This window comes from Manacus candei, unplaced genomic scaffold, assembly GCF_025592945.1.
Source record: "Manacus candei isolate 608988 ecotype Guabito, Panama unplaced genomic scaffold, ASM2559294v1 h1tg000036l, whole genome shotgun sequence".
NCBI classification, from domain to species: Eukaryota; Metazoa; Chordata; class Aves; order Passeriformes; family Pipridae; genus Manacus; species Manacus candei.
Genome location: NW_026138084.1, coordinates 3433611 through 3446271, shown reverse-complemented (window position 1 = coordinate 3446271; position 12661 = coordinate 3433611). Strand labels below are relative to the sequence as shown.

At 40.3% G+C, this 12661-nt stretch overlaps 1 protein-coding gene across 2 annotated transcripts in view; it reads right to left on the bottom strand.

The window, feature by feature from the left end:
• Nucleotides 1-12661, bottom strand: part of NUP210 (nucleoporin 210) — a 76286-nt gene that overhangs the window by 39190 nt on the left and 24435 nt on the right. Inside the window, exons 3-11 of one of the 2 annotated variants that reach the window (XM_051793408.1) lie at nucleotides 12357-12488; nucleotides 9431-9527; nucleotides 6749-6899; nucleotides 4985-5117; nucleotides 4089-4247; nucleotides 3556-3624; nucleotides 3148-3254; nucleotides 1669-1809; nucleotides 354-491 (exon numbers count right to left, since the gene is read on the bottom strand). In XM_051793408.1, the coding sequence (XP_051649368.1) occupies nucleotides 354-491; nucleotides 1669-1809; nucleotides 3148-3254; nucleotides 3556-3624; nucleotides 4089-4247; nucleotides 4985-5117; nucleotides 6749-6899; nucleotides 9431-9527; nucleotides 12357-12488 (1127 nt within the window). The remainder of the gene's footprint in view (nucleotides 1-353; nucleotides 492-1668; nucleotides 1810-3147; nucleotides 3255-3555; nucleotides 3625-4088; nucleotides 4248-4984; nucleotides 5118-6748; nucleotides 6900-9430; nucleotides 9528-12356; nucleotides 12489-12661) is intronic. The other variant, XM_051793409.1, reaches the window with a different exon arrangement.

Sequence of the window (12661 nt, the reverse complement as noted above, 5' to 3'; positions counted from 1 at the left end):
ACCCTTTCCAGCAAATGACAGCCTCTAATTATTGCTGTGAAGCTTTGTACCCAGGATGTTTCCTGGAATTCCAAACCACTCCATGCACATTTGTGCAGTGCATACATGAGGGGAGAGAGAAAGGGAAGGAAAGACAAGAGGTGAAAGTCAGTGGGGGTTTTATATTTGTTGGTTTCTTGGTGCTTTCTTTAAACTACACATTCATTCCTGTACCTAACATCCCATTAAATTCCAAATACATTTTTGGATATCCCTGTGCCTGGAATATCCAAAGTCCACTCTGTAAGTGGTTTCAGGCCTCACTGTGCCTGCCTGAGCAGTACTCCCTGCAGTTGGATAGTTCTCTGGCATACCTGGATGGTGTACTGGTAGACTCCTGCTTTTGGCTGCCAAGGGAATGTCAGGATACTGGGTGACAGAACTATGGGAACATAGATTTCCACGTCCTGCTGGTTCCGCACGGGAACGGGTAACGTGTGAACCCCTCCATCCTGCCAAAGGCAAGAGCACAGCGTTACAGACGGCACCACAGGGCTTCCTACACTCCATGGTGAGTCCTCAGGCACAGACAAGTTGTTGGAAACATCTCAGGAGAGAAAGGAACACTACTGAGGGTCACTCATGAACTGTGTCCCGTGTGAGCAAACAGTCAGCTCCTGGCAGCAAGGTGTGCTACTGGATCCAATGAGGATTATTGCTATGAGAAACAGGTGCCCTCGTTAATTTAAAAGGCAAACAGCAAGAAGAGGGACACACTTTCACTACTATTTTGAGACTGTGTCTGGGGAACCAATTTGGAGACTCAACACTTGTCTTTACTCCTTGCTTGTTCCACTCTGAGCACAAAGTTCAGCCCAAAAGACCCACTGCTCACCCCCCAGTCACTGGCCTTCACAGCTCTGCTGTCACTGCAATGCCACCACCTCTGGCACAACAAACTCTTACTGCAGCTCTGAAGGAAAACTTTGGCAGCTCCCACTGGATCCCATTCCACTCAAGAGCACCTCTCTGACACAGAGAATGACTTGGCTTCTCACATACAAATCCTACTCCAGGAACCACTGAAATGATTTCACAGCAAATGGGTTGAAGTGCTGAAGTTTCAAGCAAAACAAGTCACTTGCACGCCACGTGCCCTAGTTAGCCACACATTCAGCAGAAAGTTAATCAATATTAATTGGAAGAAATGTGCAGGCTGATACATTTGGCAGATTTTCATTCCAGTATTTAACATCACTTACCAAATAATAGCAAACTCCCCCAGTGTGAGTGAGTGCAGAGCAAGGCCAGGGTCTGACACTGGTGATCTACCACAACAAACTGTACAAGCCCTCAGCCTGAGAGGTCTTTGCCCCAGCCCAAAGGAATGGGATGTGCCTGCATGAGGACCTGCCACGAGAGAAGGGGTCAGTGCTGTGCACCAAGGCCTGAGCAGGCGTTTGGCACACGCCTGGGACCAAAATCCCACTCCTTATCTACACAAATCCTCTGCTGACTCAATTGAGTTTTCCTCAAGCACAGATTTTACAATTTGGTTCTCAAACTGTTCAAACAAAGCAGCTCAGACTATGCAGTTCTTGGGTTTTCTTTCACTGTGAGCTCCCTCCTGCCCAGCTGAATGAATTTTTGGCCCGGCAGGGAAGCAGGAGAGCTTTGCTGAGGACGTACCTGATCGACTACTGCAGTCAGGGCAGCATCAATGCTGCTCTGCCCCTCCTTGATTGCCTTCACATAATGATATGAGCCATTCAGAGACGACTGCAGCACCTCAAAGTACTCCTTGGACAGCTCAGCATCAATTCTGATGTTCTAAAACCAGAACATTAAACAGAGATGGCCACGGGTAAATGACATTAAAACTGGACAGACAGCCATAAACACAGAGCAAATCAATAACAAATCAATGAGAAAACTATTGCTGAACAACACAGTTCAAACACATCTTGCTGAAACAGATTGGAATTTTTCCCTATGGAAGTTTCAGTCTCTCAGTAAGGTTTTACCTTTTAGACACAGCATTCACTCCACAGAAAGTTTCCCTTTTTATATTACCAGCAACATGGAATTTAACATGAAATGTACCAATATTTCTACCAATAATTTATATATTACAATAATTTCTTAATTTTGCCATTCTTAAACAAAAAAGAACAAATATACTGCCTCAACAGCACACTGAGCTCAAGCCGAAACCCAGATCTGTAGTTCAAGAAGTAATTATGTGCAAATAAAATATCATTCCCATATCTTCCATATTCTGAAAAGCAATAACTTAATTTTATCAAATATTTAATAATTTATCAATATTTCTAAATTTTATTAGATTTTGTTATTATTTTGATGTTTTATTGATGAATTTTATTTCATATTTACATAAATTTTATACAATACATGATATAAGAACATACATTATATATACTATATAAATATATAGTATATATGTTATTATTATATATTATATATTATATAGCATATAAAATATATATAAAATATATATATTTAAATTTAATAATATATAATGATATATATTATATATTTCATATACATTATATATATATTTTGTTATATATAATATGTTATTATTTTGATGTTTTATTGATGAATTTTATTTCATATTTATTTAAATGTTATATAATAAATGATATTAAATATGTAATATATAATATATAAATATTATATTAAATATATAATTTTATATAATTTATTTATTAATTTATATAAAATATTTTAAAATTTAAAAATATCAAATTTTATTACTTTTTTCTTCTTGCAAATGAACCATTTAAATTTTGTTTTCTTTGTGTGTTTTTTTAAGAACTATGTAGAGATTTGGTACCTAGTATGTGAAATTTAGGAAGAAATTCTTCCCTGTGAGGGTGGTTGGACATCCAAACCTGAAATTCATTGTCCAGTTTTTCCCAGTTCTCTCTACAGCACTTAGGACTCCAATGGTTTCACATGAATCACCCAGAGTGCTTTATTTTAAAAAGGCAGCAGCAACAAAACAAAGGGAAAAAAGGAAAAGGCAAGAAACAACACTCTTTGCACTGTCCTACCTCAGTGGAAATAGGAAACCACTCAACTAATTTCAAAGCAAGTCAGGATTCAGGAGACAGACACTGAGAATACATAAACATTTCAACTTACATCAGACAAATACACCTTATTGCTTGATTTATCATACACATCGATTGTAATTTCATACAGCCTGCCCGTTTCCAGGACCCATCTGTCACCTGGATGAACTGTAAATCCTACAAAACAGGAGAGGTTGAACAGCACACACCAACAGCCTCTTTCCCTAATGGATAAAAGCATTTGGCTTCTGGTGCCCACACTCTGCAGATGAACATTCATTATTTAAAGCTGCTGAATACAGAGATAAAAGAAAATACGTATTTAGTACTAAACCTATTTCACATTCAGCTACTTTTATGAATAAAATTGCTTTTCTATGAAAAGTAACACGAGGAACGGAAGAGCATATATACACCATGAAAACCACAAAAGCAAGGCAAGAAATTATATTAAACAATCAAGAAAATCAATACCAACCTAAATACCCAGGATTTACCACATAGATAGTGCTGTTGGGCAGCCTGGACACCCCCTGCATGTGGATACCTGGAGTCTTAGTAAAGGAACACAAAAGTTTAGTCAAAAGTCAAGATCAGTTTATTCCTGGGGCTCCTTGTGCCTCTTTGGCCACTTGGAGCTAATTTTAAATTGGGAATAAATGTTATCCCCACTTCCCTGCATGGCACTGAGCATTCTGGAGAGATTTCACTAGAGAACACCGTGCTTGAAATACAAAAATGGAATAAAGCCCCATCACATTTCCACAGTGACTGAGGGGAACAGACCTGACTTAACTGATGTTTTGCCAACCCAATTTCTTAGAGTATCCAAGGCATCTGACAGCTCTGCTGAGACTGAATTCCCAGCAGAGCTGTTTTCCATGGCTCCACCAGCGCTCCTGATTTTCAGGGCTCCTGGTGCAAATGGGGATAATGTTTTTGTGTTGCAAAGGGTGGAAAGTTTGTCCCCTGCCAGGATGCTGTGGGCAAGGCATCCCGAAGGAAGGATACTCTTGTGCACCAGGAGCAGGTTGGTGTGGCCCTGCTGCAATGCAGTGACAGTGGATGTTGCCCGGTCCAAGCTGGCAACGGGCCGGGCCAGATCTCCCTCGGGATCCAGGATGTGGTTCTGGAGCTGCAGCTCATACTGCTCTGATGGCATTGCTATTTCTGCATGGAAAACAAGAAAAGCAAGTGTGTCAGTGCCTGGCTGCTGCTAATTATTGCTGATTATTTTCTATTGATGCTGAGTGTACACATTAAATCCGCATTTTTCATGTCCTGTAGAAACAGCATTTCTGTCATTGTATCAACACATACACAACAAGATGAGCTTCCTGCCAGACCTCAATGTCTTTGAAGCTGCAATTTCCATCTAATGTCAGCTCACTATTTAGACCTAACATCCAAGTAATTTCCAGCTTCACAAGAAAGAAGGAAAAAAAAATGGGGGAAAAAAGAAAGAGAAAAAAGGAAAAAAAAAAGAAATAAGTTAAGGCATTACACTTTTAAATGGGCATAAAGCCAACCAACCCACCCTTATAGAGGCTCTGCTTTGTGGAGCAAATCTATTTGCTCTTAGAAAAGTTACTAATCTGAATTTGATTTAACTAAGAAAGTCATTCAGATTCTCAGTGACTGTGAAATAAATGAGTACATCTAAAATGCCACTGTTGGCTCCTATTCTGAGTTACCCTCACCTTCACATCCTCCATAAATCTGCAAGAGTATATTCTTTATAGTCCCAATTTTTTTGACAGAAAGAACTAAACAGCTGTATCATTTTGTGCCTTAGGAAAACAGTATTAAATATTAACAAAGTAGTTTAAATACAATTAAAAATTTCTCAGCGCTTAATAATTCACACAAAGCATTAAAAAATAAAAATAAGAGAGAACGGAACCGACCTGTGATCTTCCCTTGCCTCATTTTCTGAACTCTGTACTGAATTGATGTTCCTACCAGCAGATAAATGTCATATACTGGATTTAAAAGGATGTTTTCCAAAATAAGCAATCTGACTTCTGCAGGATGTACATCCTATCGATGGAGGGAAAAGAAAAAAACAAAAAGTAAGCACATTTAGAGCAGCTCATTTGAAGCAGACCATGCAGCAGGAACTTAGAATCTAGAAGTGAAAAATATCACTTGCTGCAACTGGCTTTTTATTTTCACCTCCAATTTTGTCACAACAGGGTAATGCAAGGGACAGTGAATGGCACAGAAACCTGCTCTGTGCACACTGTGAAGGATAAGGAAAAAAATCGAGTCTCTGTGAAGATCATTTTGGTTCTGTTTTCCAGAGAATACAGAAAAACTTGAGACAGATGCTCAGTGATCACTCAGCCAGAAATTCATCTTCCCCACTGTAAAACATGGTACCTCCAGGCAGCACATCCATTAGAACTGCACCGAGGAATCCACATCCAACTCACTGGTCTATTAAATTAGGAATACAACAGATAATTGTATAAATTCTATTACAGCTGTTTGAGGGATGTTCACTGAAAATGTGCAGTCTGGCAGCAGGGGGAGATTTAAAGGAACTACTAAACCAGAAAGAGAAAAAAATTACAAACACAACAATATTATTTCACTTTCACTCACAGTATCAGCTCAAAAATAATTGAGAAATATAAATATTAAACCAGAAAACTAAGCAAGCTACAAGCATTCAAACCCCCAAAAGTCAGAGTGATATCATGTAGAGCAAGCACATGTTTTCAGCACAATTAGGTAGAGCTGTAACAAAACCACAATTCTTAACAGGCACTACAATTTGTGTCCCCTGACTAGTGTCACATACATGTAGATAATATTTTTGTGGAACACCTTCTACAGGTATGGGTCAGATAAGCCAAGGCAATTCTACTTTCAGCAGAAACATGAAGTACAACCTGTGGTAGCAGAAATCTGTCAAACCAGACCTGCAGACACGAGATGAAGTTCCAGAGAAGGATTTTTAAGGAGCAGTGTTAAGCTGACAGTAGCACGATGCCAAGTACTTCTGGAAGCCACAAAAACTCTCTCAGGTGTTTGTAAATTCTGTTACAGGTAAAACCAACTCTGTCTGCAGAGCTAAATGAAAATCTCGTCACCAGAAGCTGGACAGAAAGAACCATCCCGGGTCTCCAGAGCTGCTGGGAAGAGCAGCCAGCACTGCACTGAACACCCTGGTGGCACTGACATGCCCTTCCCTGGAAACCAGAACCTCAGGAGGCAGAACTGGGGATCAGAAAGTGTTCACAGGATGGAAATAAAGGTATATTCAACAGAGCAATCCTTGTTCTAGTCATTTATTTACTGAGAAAAAGAACAGAAGCGTTCTAGTTGAGTCTTTTTTAAAAGTGTAAAGGGCCAAATGCCGTGATTCCAGTTACACATATAGTATGAATATCAGGAAAAATAAAATTGTGCAGAGGCATTTGGAGTGTGTTTCTCTGCCACAGGGCCTTCTGTCAGATGTTTAGAAATGATTTCTGGCACACGCACCAAACTCCAGCCCTTTCTGGGTGATGTGGGCTACAGAGTCAATCCACTGTGGCAGAGATGCAGCACTGAGATCCACAATGGAGATCCACAAACATTGCAGGGCAAACTCAGAGAGCTACTGCAACACTGGACTGTAAGATTAAATAATAAAAAATTCAGGATGAACACAAGCTTCTTACCTTATAGACACTTTCCTGCAGTCTTGCTTTTAATTTAGAACTCCCTGTTTTCATTCCAGACACCAGAATGGTATCTCCTTGCTTGGCAACTTTTTCCATCTCTAATATATAGGAAGGTGGGATGTAAGTGGATTCTAGGAATTTGAGGATACTGAAAAGTGAACCGAAAAGTGAGCAGAGAATTGTTAAATGATCTTTGTAAACCCACAGAGAACCCAGCATCTATTCCCAGCTACTTCCATTTTTAAGCAAATTTAAGATGTCTGCCTGGGACCAGATATCCAAATTTTCCTCATTCTTGAGATATCTGCAGCTCATTTCTGTGACTGATAAAAGTCTGTCTGAAGCTGCTTGTGGGCTTTCAAGAGCTATCAGAAGACTGCACATGTTGTCTACAATGACCCCTCCAGATGGTACAGTAGGTGTAGACTGCAGAAACTATAGGTTATTGTGGAACAACTGATATGAGAAACTCAAAGGTTATATTTATAGAAGTAAGAGCTTAACAAACCCAGAACATAACTTTGACCCCCACGGAGAAAGCAGGATGCATTTAATCCATGACTATGGAAATGGTCTACCAGTAGAATACTTGCAGTAACTGTTAGAAATTTCAACGAGATGTGACAACAGGGAGGGAAGGGATTTGCTATGAACAGGTAAATGACAGGACAGCAAGGAAAGAGCACCATGTTTTCCAGGTTGCCAGCTCCTGTGTGCACATCATGTACTTGGCTTTATGTGACCTTCACACCAAAGGCAGTAAAGTCATATGGAGAACAGACACAGATTTTAACATATTTGTGACAGTTTATCATTTATTTTGCAACAGAACATTGCTATGTTATCATAGCTATGCTAAGAGTAGAGCATAGATCAATATTAGTTTGGTTAAACCACATCTCTATCAAATACTTCAGTGAAACTAAAAGCTTCTATGGACAGGACTTGGATCCCCAGTGGGAACCATTCCCTCTGGCTCTCTCACATCTACAGCTTCAGGAATATCATGGGCTTAGTAGCCTTTCCCCAGGTAAAGCTCTGGGTTTGTTTCTCCAAGGCTGCAAAACTGGACTCTGTGTTTACCCACAAGCAAAGAGTCTTGTTTGCTACCCCCACCCCAATTCCAGTGTGTTTGGAACACAGGTTTGAGGGTGGAAGTTCACTCTCAACCACTCTGCTCGCTCTCAGAACTGGTTTCCCCACATGCTGCTCACACAATCATTATATGAACACAAAGCCAGTTTCTGTAAAGGATTTCCTACATTACTCTATTTCCCTCAATTTACCTACATTTTGCTCTTTTCTGAAGACACTGAAGCCTCTGGTGCATGAGTGTGAGTCTATTCCAAAAGAAGTTTTGACTCGACCTGTACTCAACAAGTGTCTGTGAACTGTTTGGTGAGAAAAACCCGTGTCTCATGTGTTTACAGTCTGGTAAATTCACATGGATCAGGGACACATTTTTCTACCAGCATTCATGTTGAGCAAAGTCAAGATTCACTAGGACATAAAATATGATGAATATTAACATATTGCTGCTAAGTAACACATCCTGGTGTGCTGACAGCAGTTGGTGACAGTGCAAAGATGGAACTCCTGGAGTCCAAACTGGAAATATCCCACTGAGGCACTGCTAAGCAGCCTTCAATCCTGATTGGCTTAATAAAGGGGGACACTCACATTTCTCTTTGAAACCACTGAAGAACAGAACAATGAAGTCATCACTGTAAAACTAAATAGTCAATATGCTTAATAAAATAATAATTGAAAAACCCCATCACCAAAACAGACACCACAGATGGTCTGGTGTCAAATGTAGGAAGGAAAATATACTTTAAAAAAAGTAATCATAGAGTCTGGATTCTATTCCTATCCCTGCCACAGGTGAGTTTTCTGACTTTGGGGCACGAACTCCACCTCCATTAAATGGAGGTAATATTTCCATATTAAACAGAAATGCTGAAAAACACTCACACTAGTGAGCTGTAAAGCACTTCCAAGATCTTTGGACAGAAGTTCCCCCAAAACACAGCACTTTAAACTCCAGTGAACTTGGTCTGTGGGTCAGTACAGATGATGAACCAAGCACCAGGGCTTATTTATCAAGCAAGTGCTTTGTACTCACTGCTGTGTCTGAAAGACAATCCACTGACACCTTCACTGAACACCTTTCATTCAATTATTCCACCTGGCCCTGGGAGCTGTATCTGGCTCACAGGCAGGCATTTGCTCCATGCCAATTTAAAGTTTAGCTACTTTCAGAACTACTTCAACACCAGGACTAAGTGTTGACTGACACCTGTAACTCTTCAAGTTCGGAGAGGTCCTTTCTGAAACAGAACCTCTCTTTTCCTTAAAAAAAAAAAAATAAATTGCTGAAATCCTGAGATAAGTCTTACTGCTAACTCTTCCTTTTGCACAAGATGTTTCAGCAAGATCAACAACTGCATCTATTTATTTCTAACTGTTCCATTAGAGCTACCAGAGCTGCTCATGAACACTATCAGTTAAATTACACAGGGAGGGATTTGGCACTGCTAAAAAAAACAACCTGAAACAACTGACTCTGAAGCACTCTTATTTTAGGCCTCAGTTCAGTAAACTGCCTGGATGTGGGGAAATGTTTATACACCCCAAACCAAGAGAGCTGAAGTTCAGAGGACAGTGGCATGTCCTTACCGTAAGGCACTGTGGGAGTCTGAGAACCCTCCAGCCTCGGGGTCCTTCACTATGGTCCAGTCAAACACCAGCCCTGCCAACGTGCTGAACGTGTTCCCTGGAAATCAAACACTGCCATTAACACAAAACCACAGAGCAAGCACAGAGGCTTCCTGGGACATACACCATGACTTATTCCCCTAGGAAATTTCTCAATCTTACCCCTACAAGAAGAGCCACTGGTATTTAGTTAAAAATCACAATCCAGTTGTGTCTTTTCACCTTTTGCAACACCACATTCCACTTGACCCTTTCCACAAAGCCCACAGAGAGGTAAGTGCAGGTGTGCCCACCTCCCCTCCACCTGCCAGCCCCTAAGGCACAAACCACCTTTCTCCTTGGGCCACAAAGGCCTTATTGTTCCTCGGATGTTAGCAAGATATATAAAAAATCCTGCTAAATAGCCTTTCATTTTGAAACATGCAGACCTGAGACACCATTTGGGTAAGTTGATTTCACAGCACCAATGAACTGCAAATGTCCTTTTGGTTATGAGCACAACCACGACTTATCCACAACAGTCAGTCTTTACTCCAAGAGCTCAGACTGAGCACCTTCTTTCCATAAAATGTGAGCTACTAGAACATGAGAAACTGTAAATGTTAAGGAGGAACAGAAGGGAATAAACAGGCTGAAAACAAAGGTTTAACACAATCACATTCAAGCATAAGGAGCTGCTAATCTGAAGGATCTTTCAATCTTCAAGATGAATCTTGCTGTGAACTGCAGTGTCCACTGGCACAAATAAATATGGAACACAAATCCCAGTATTAACCATATTTTAAAATATATTTTCATTTGTGTGACTCCCTTTGACATTCAAATTTATATTACTAAAGAAAGAACCAATGCAAATCTATCACTTAATTCTTATGCTTAGAAGTGATGCCATTTTTAAGCCACCAGTCAACACAATGCACAGCCTATGTTATTTCTCCCATTTCTACACAACTTCCTGCAAAGAGTTCCAAATCCCAAATAGCCAGGAATTTAGACACAAACTCCAAGCACACAAGGCAAGAGAAATAAAACTGATTGAAACTCAATTATTTAACATGCATTCAAGTCTTAACTTTAATGATGCATGTTTTAGCCAAACAAATACAAACACACATTTTTAATTCTTTCTCGTTTAACTCACCTCTAGTTAAGTCATAATAAAATAACTTGAGCAAAACTTCAGCACATAAAAGAAAACAACATGACTTTTCCCCCCTCTACATTCTACACTTAATTTGGACAAAGTTCTCCATGATCATCTTCCTCTCTTGCATTAACAATCTTTGAAAAGTAGCATTTGAGGACTGAGTTTGTCTTTGGAGTGGCTTATTAAAAACATGCACAAAAAGCAATTTGCATTAATCTAACTGAGAAAAAAATACACCTTAAGAAAAAATAATTAGAATATATTTATTTTAAAAAATTACTGGAATATATATATATCTAAATATACCTATACATATGGAAGAAAATAAGGAAAAAACCTATTCCTGAACATATATTGATATTCACAGGAGCAGAACCATCAACATTAATGAGTGGTCTGACCCACACCAGATTAAGATGTAATAACTGCCATCAGCCCCAAACAAATCCTCCTTGGCACATCCCCAGGGTCTAATTAAGGACTTTACATCGTGGGGAAAAGGCCATGTCCCTGCACCATGGATACCCAAACAGCTCACACACAGCATCCTCTCCCTCCCTCTCACACAGGCTGCACTAACAGCCCTGACACCTGTTCTTTGTGCAAGTTTTCAGCAAACCTAAGTACATTTGCTGCCAATATTCTTTGAGCTGGAGAATTATTTTATATTGATTTTTTAACCTTCTAAATATTTTTTAAAAAGCATTCAGAAGTGCCTTATTCTAGAGTCTCTTTTCCTGAATAATTATATTCTTCAGTAAACTCGCTGCTGCTCTTGGATGTTTTTATTTTAAAGTGTGCCCAGAAAGTCCACTGAGAATCCAGTATTTTCAAAGGTCTCCCAAGGACAGATCCCCAGGTTACTTGGGTCAAAAGGAACTGATTTTGTGAGCCCCTAAACTTACATTGGGAAGTTTAGTCCTTGTAACCCACACCTTGTTTCAGCCATGCAGACGAAACACTCCCGTGGGTTCTGAGCCACTGCTGCTCTTCAGACTCTGCCCTGAGCAGCTTCCAAGGCAAACCTCCCATGGAGCACCCCTGAGAGTCTGCACAAACACCCAGCCAAGAACCCGCTGCTACACACAGGCTAAAACACAGATTTACCTTTCAGTATTACCAAATCACCACACTTCAACTGCCATTCCTGGGTTATGAACAGTGTAGGATGGGCTCAGTAAGTACCCAACACAAACAATTCAACCTTCTGCTTTCAGCCCAGCAGTTGTCCTAAAAATCACTTACTTTGTGTGTCATGTGTGCATAAAAATTCATTGTTGAAAGCTGAGCATGAAATTTGTACCAGGTCATGGTTCTTCTTCTGAAGATAGTATGAAAAGCAAGAAAATTCTACTCCTATTAAATAATTATGCCTTCAGTCCAAAGGCACTGACTATTACTAGTCTAAATGGTACTTCCCAAAAGTGAGTTTTTGTAGTAATTAAGGGATAGTAATTAAGCAATAGGTGGTTGATCTTCAACATCACCTCTGAACCTGCTGTTTGATGCCTGATGGGGCTCAGATAAAATGTCCTCTTGCAAAATTCTTTAGACTACTGCAGCTCAAAAGAAAAAAAGAAAAAAGAACAGACCACTTCCCAGTGTATTTTGCAGAGAACTCCCTTTAAATTACTCCACTTGGCTTCAGTCAATCAGCTGTGTCACAAATACAACCAGTGCACACATCAGACAATTACACCTTTCAACAGAGATTTAATCTCCCACCACCACATCTCTTACCTTCCGAATCCAAAGCCAGAATTTTGAGCTGCAGGGGGGAATCCTCAAGGTAGAGCTCCCTCGTTGTGGACACAATTTGGATGCCATGAATGAGATCAACTATGGCATCACAGCGAAGCACTTGCCCAGTCCCTGCAAGAGACGGCAGAGAGCCCCTGAGATCCCAGCACTGCACGTGCTCCCTGAGGGCACCACCGAGGCAAAAGGCACCTCCCAGCCAGGCAGGGACACCAACCCCGACACTCAAGGAACTGAAACTGGGTCCTGGCCTCGAGGACGAAATGGTGCTCAAGTGCAGTGGGGGC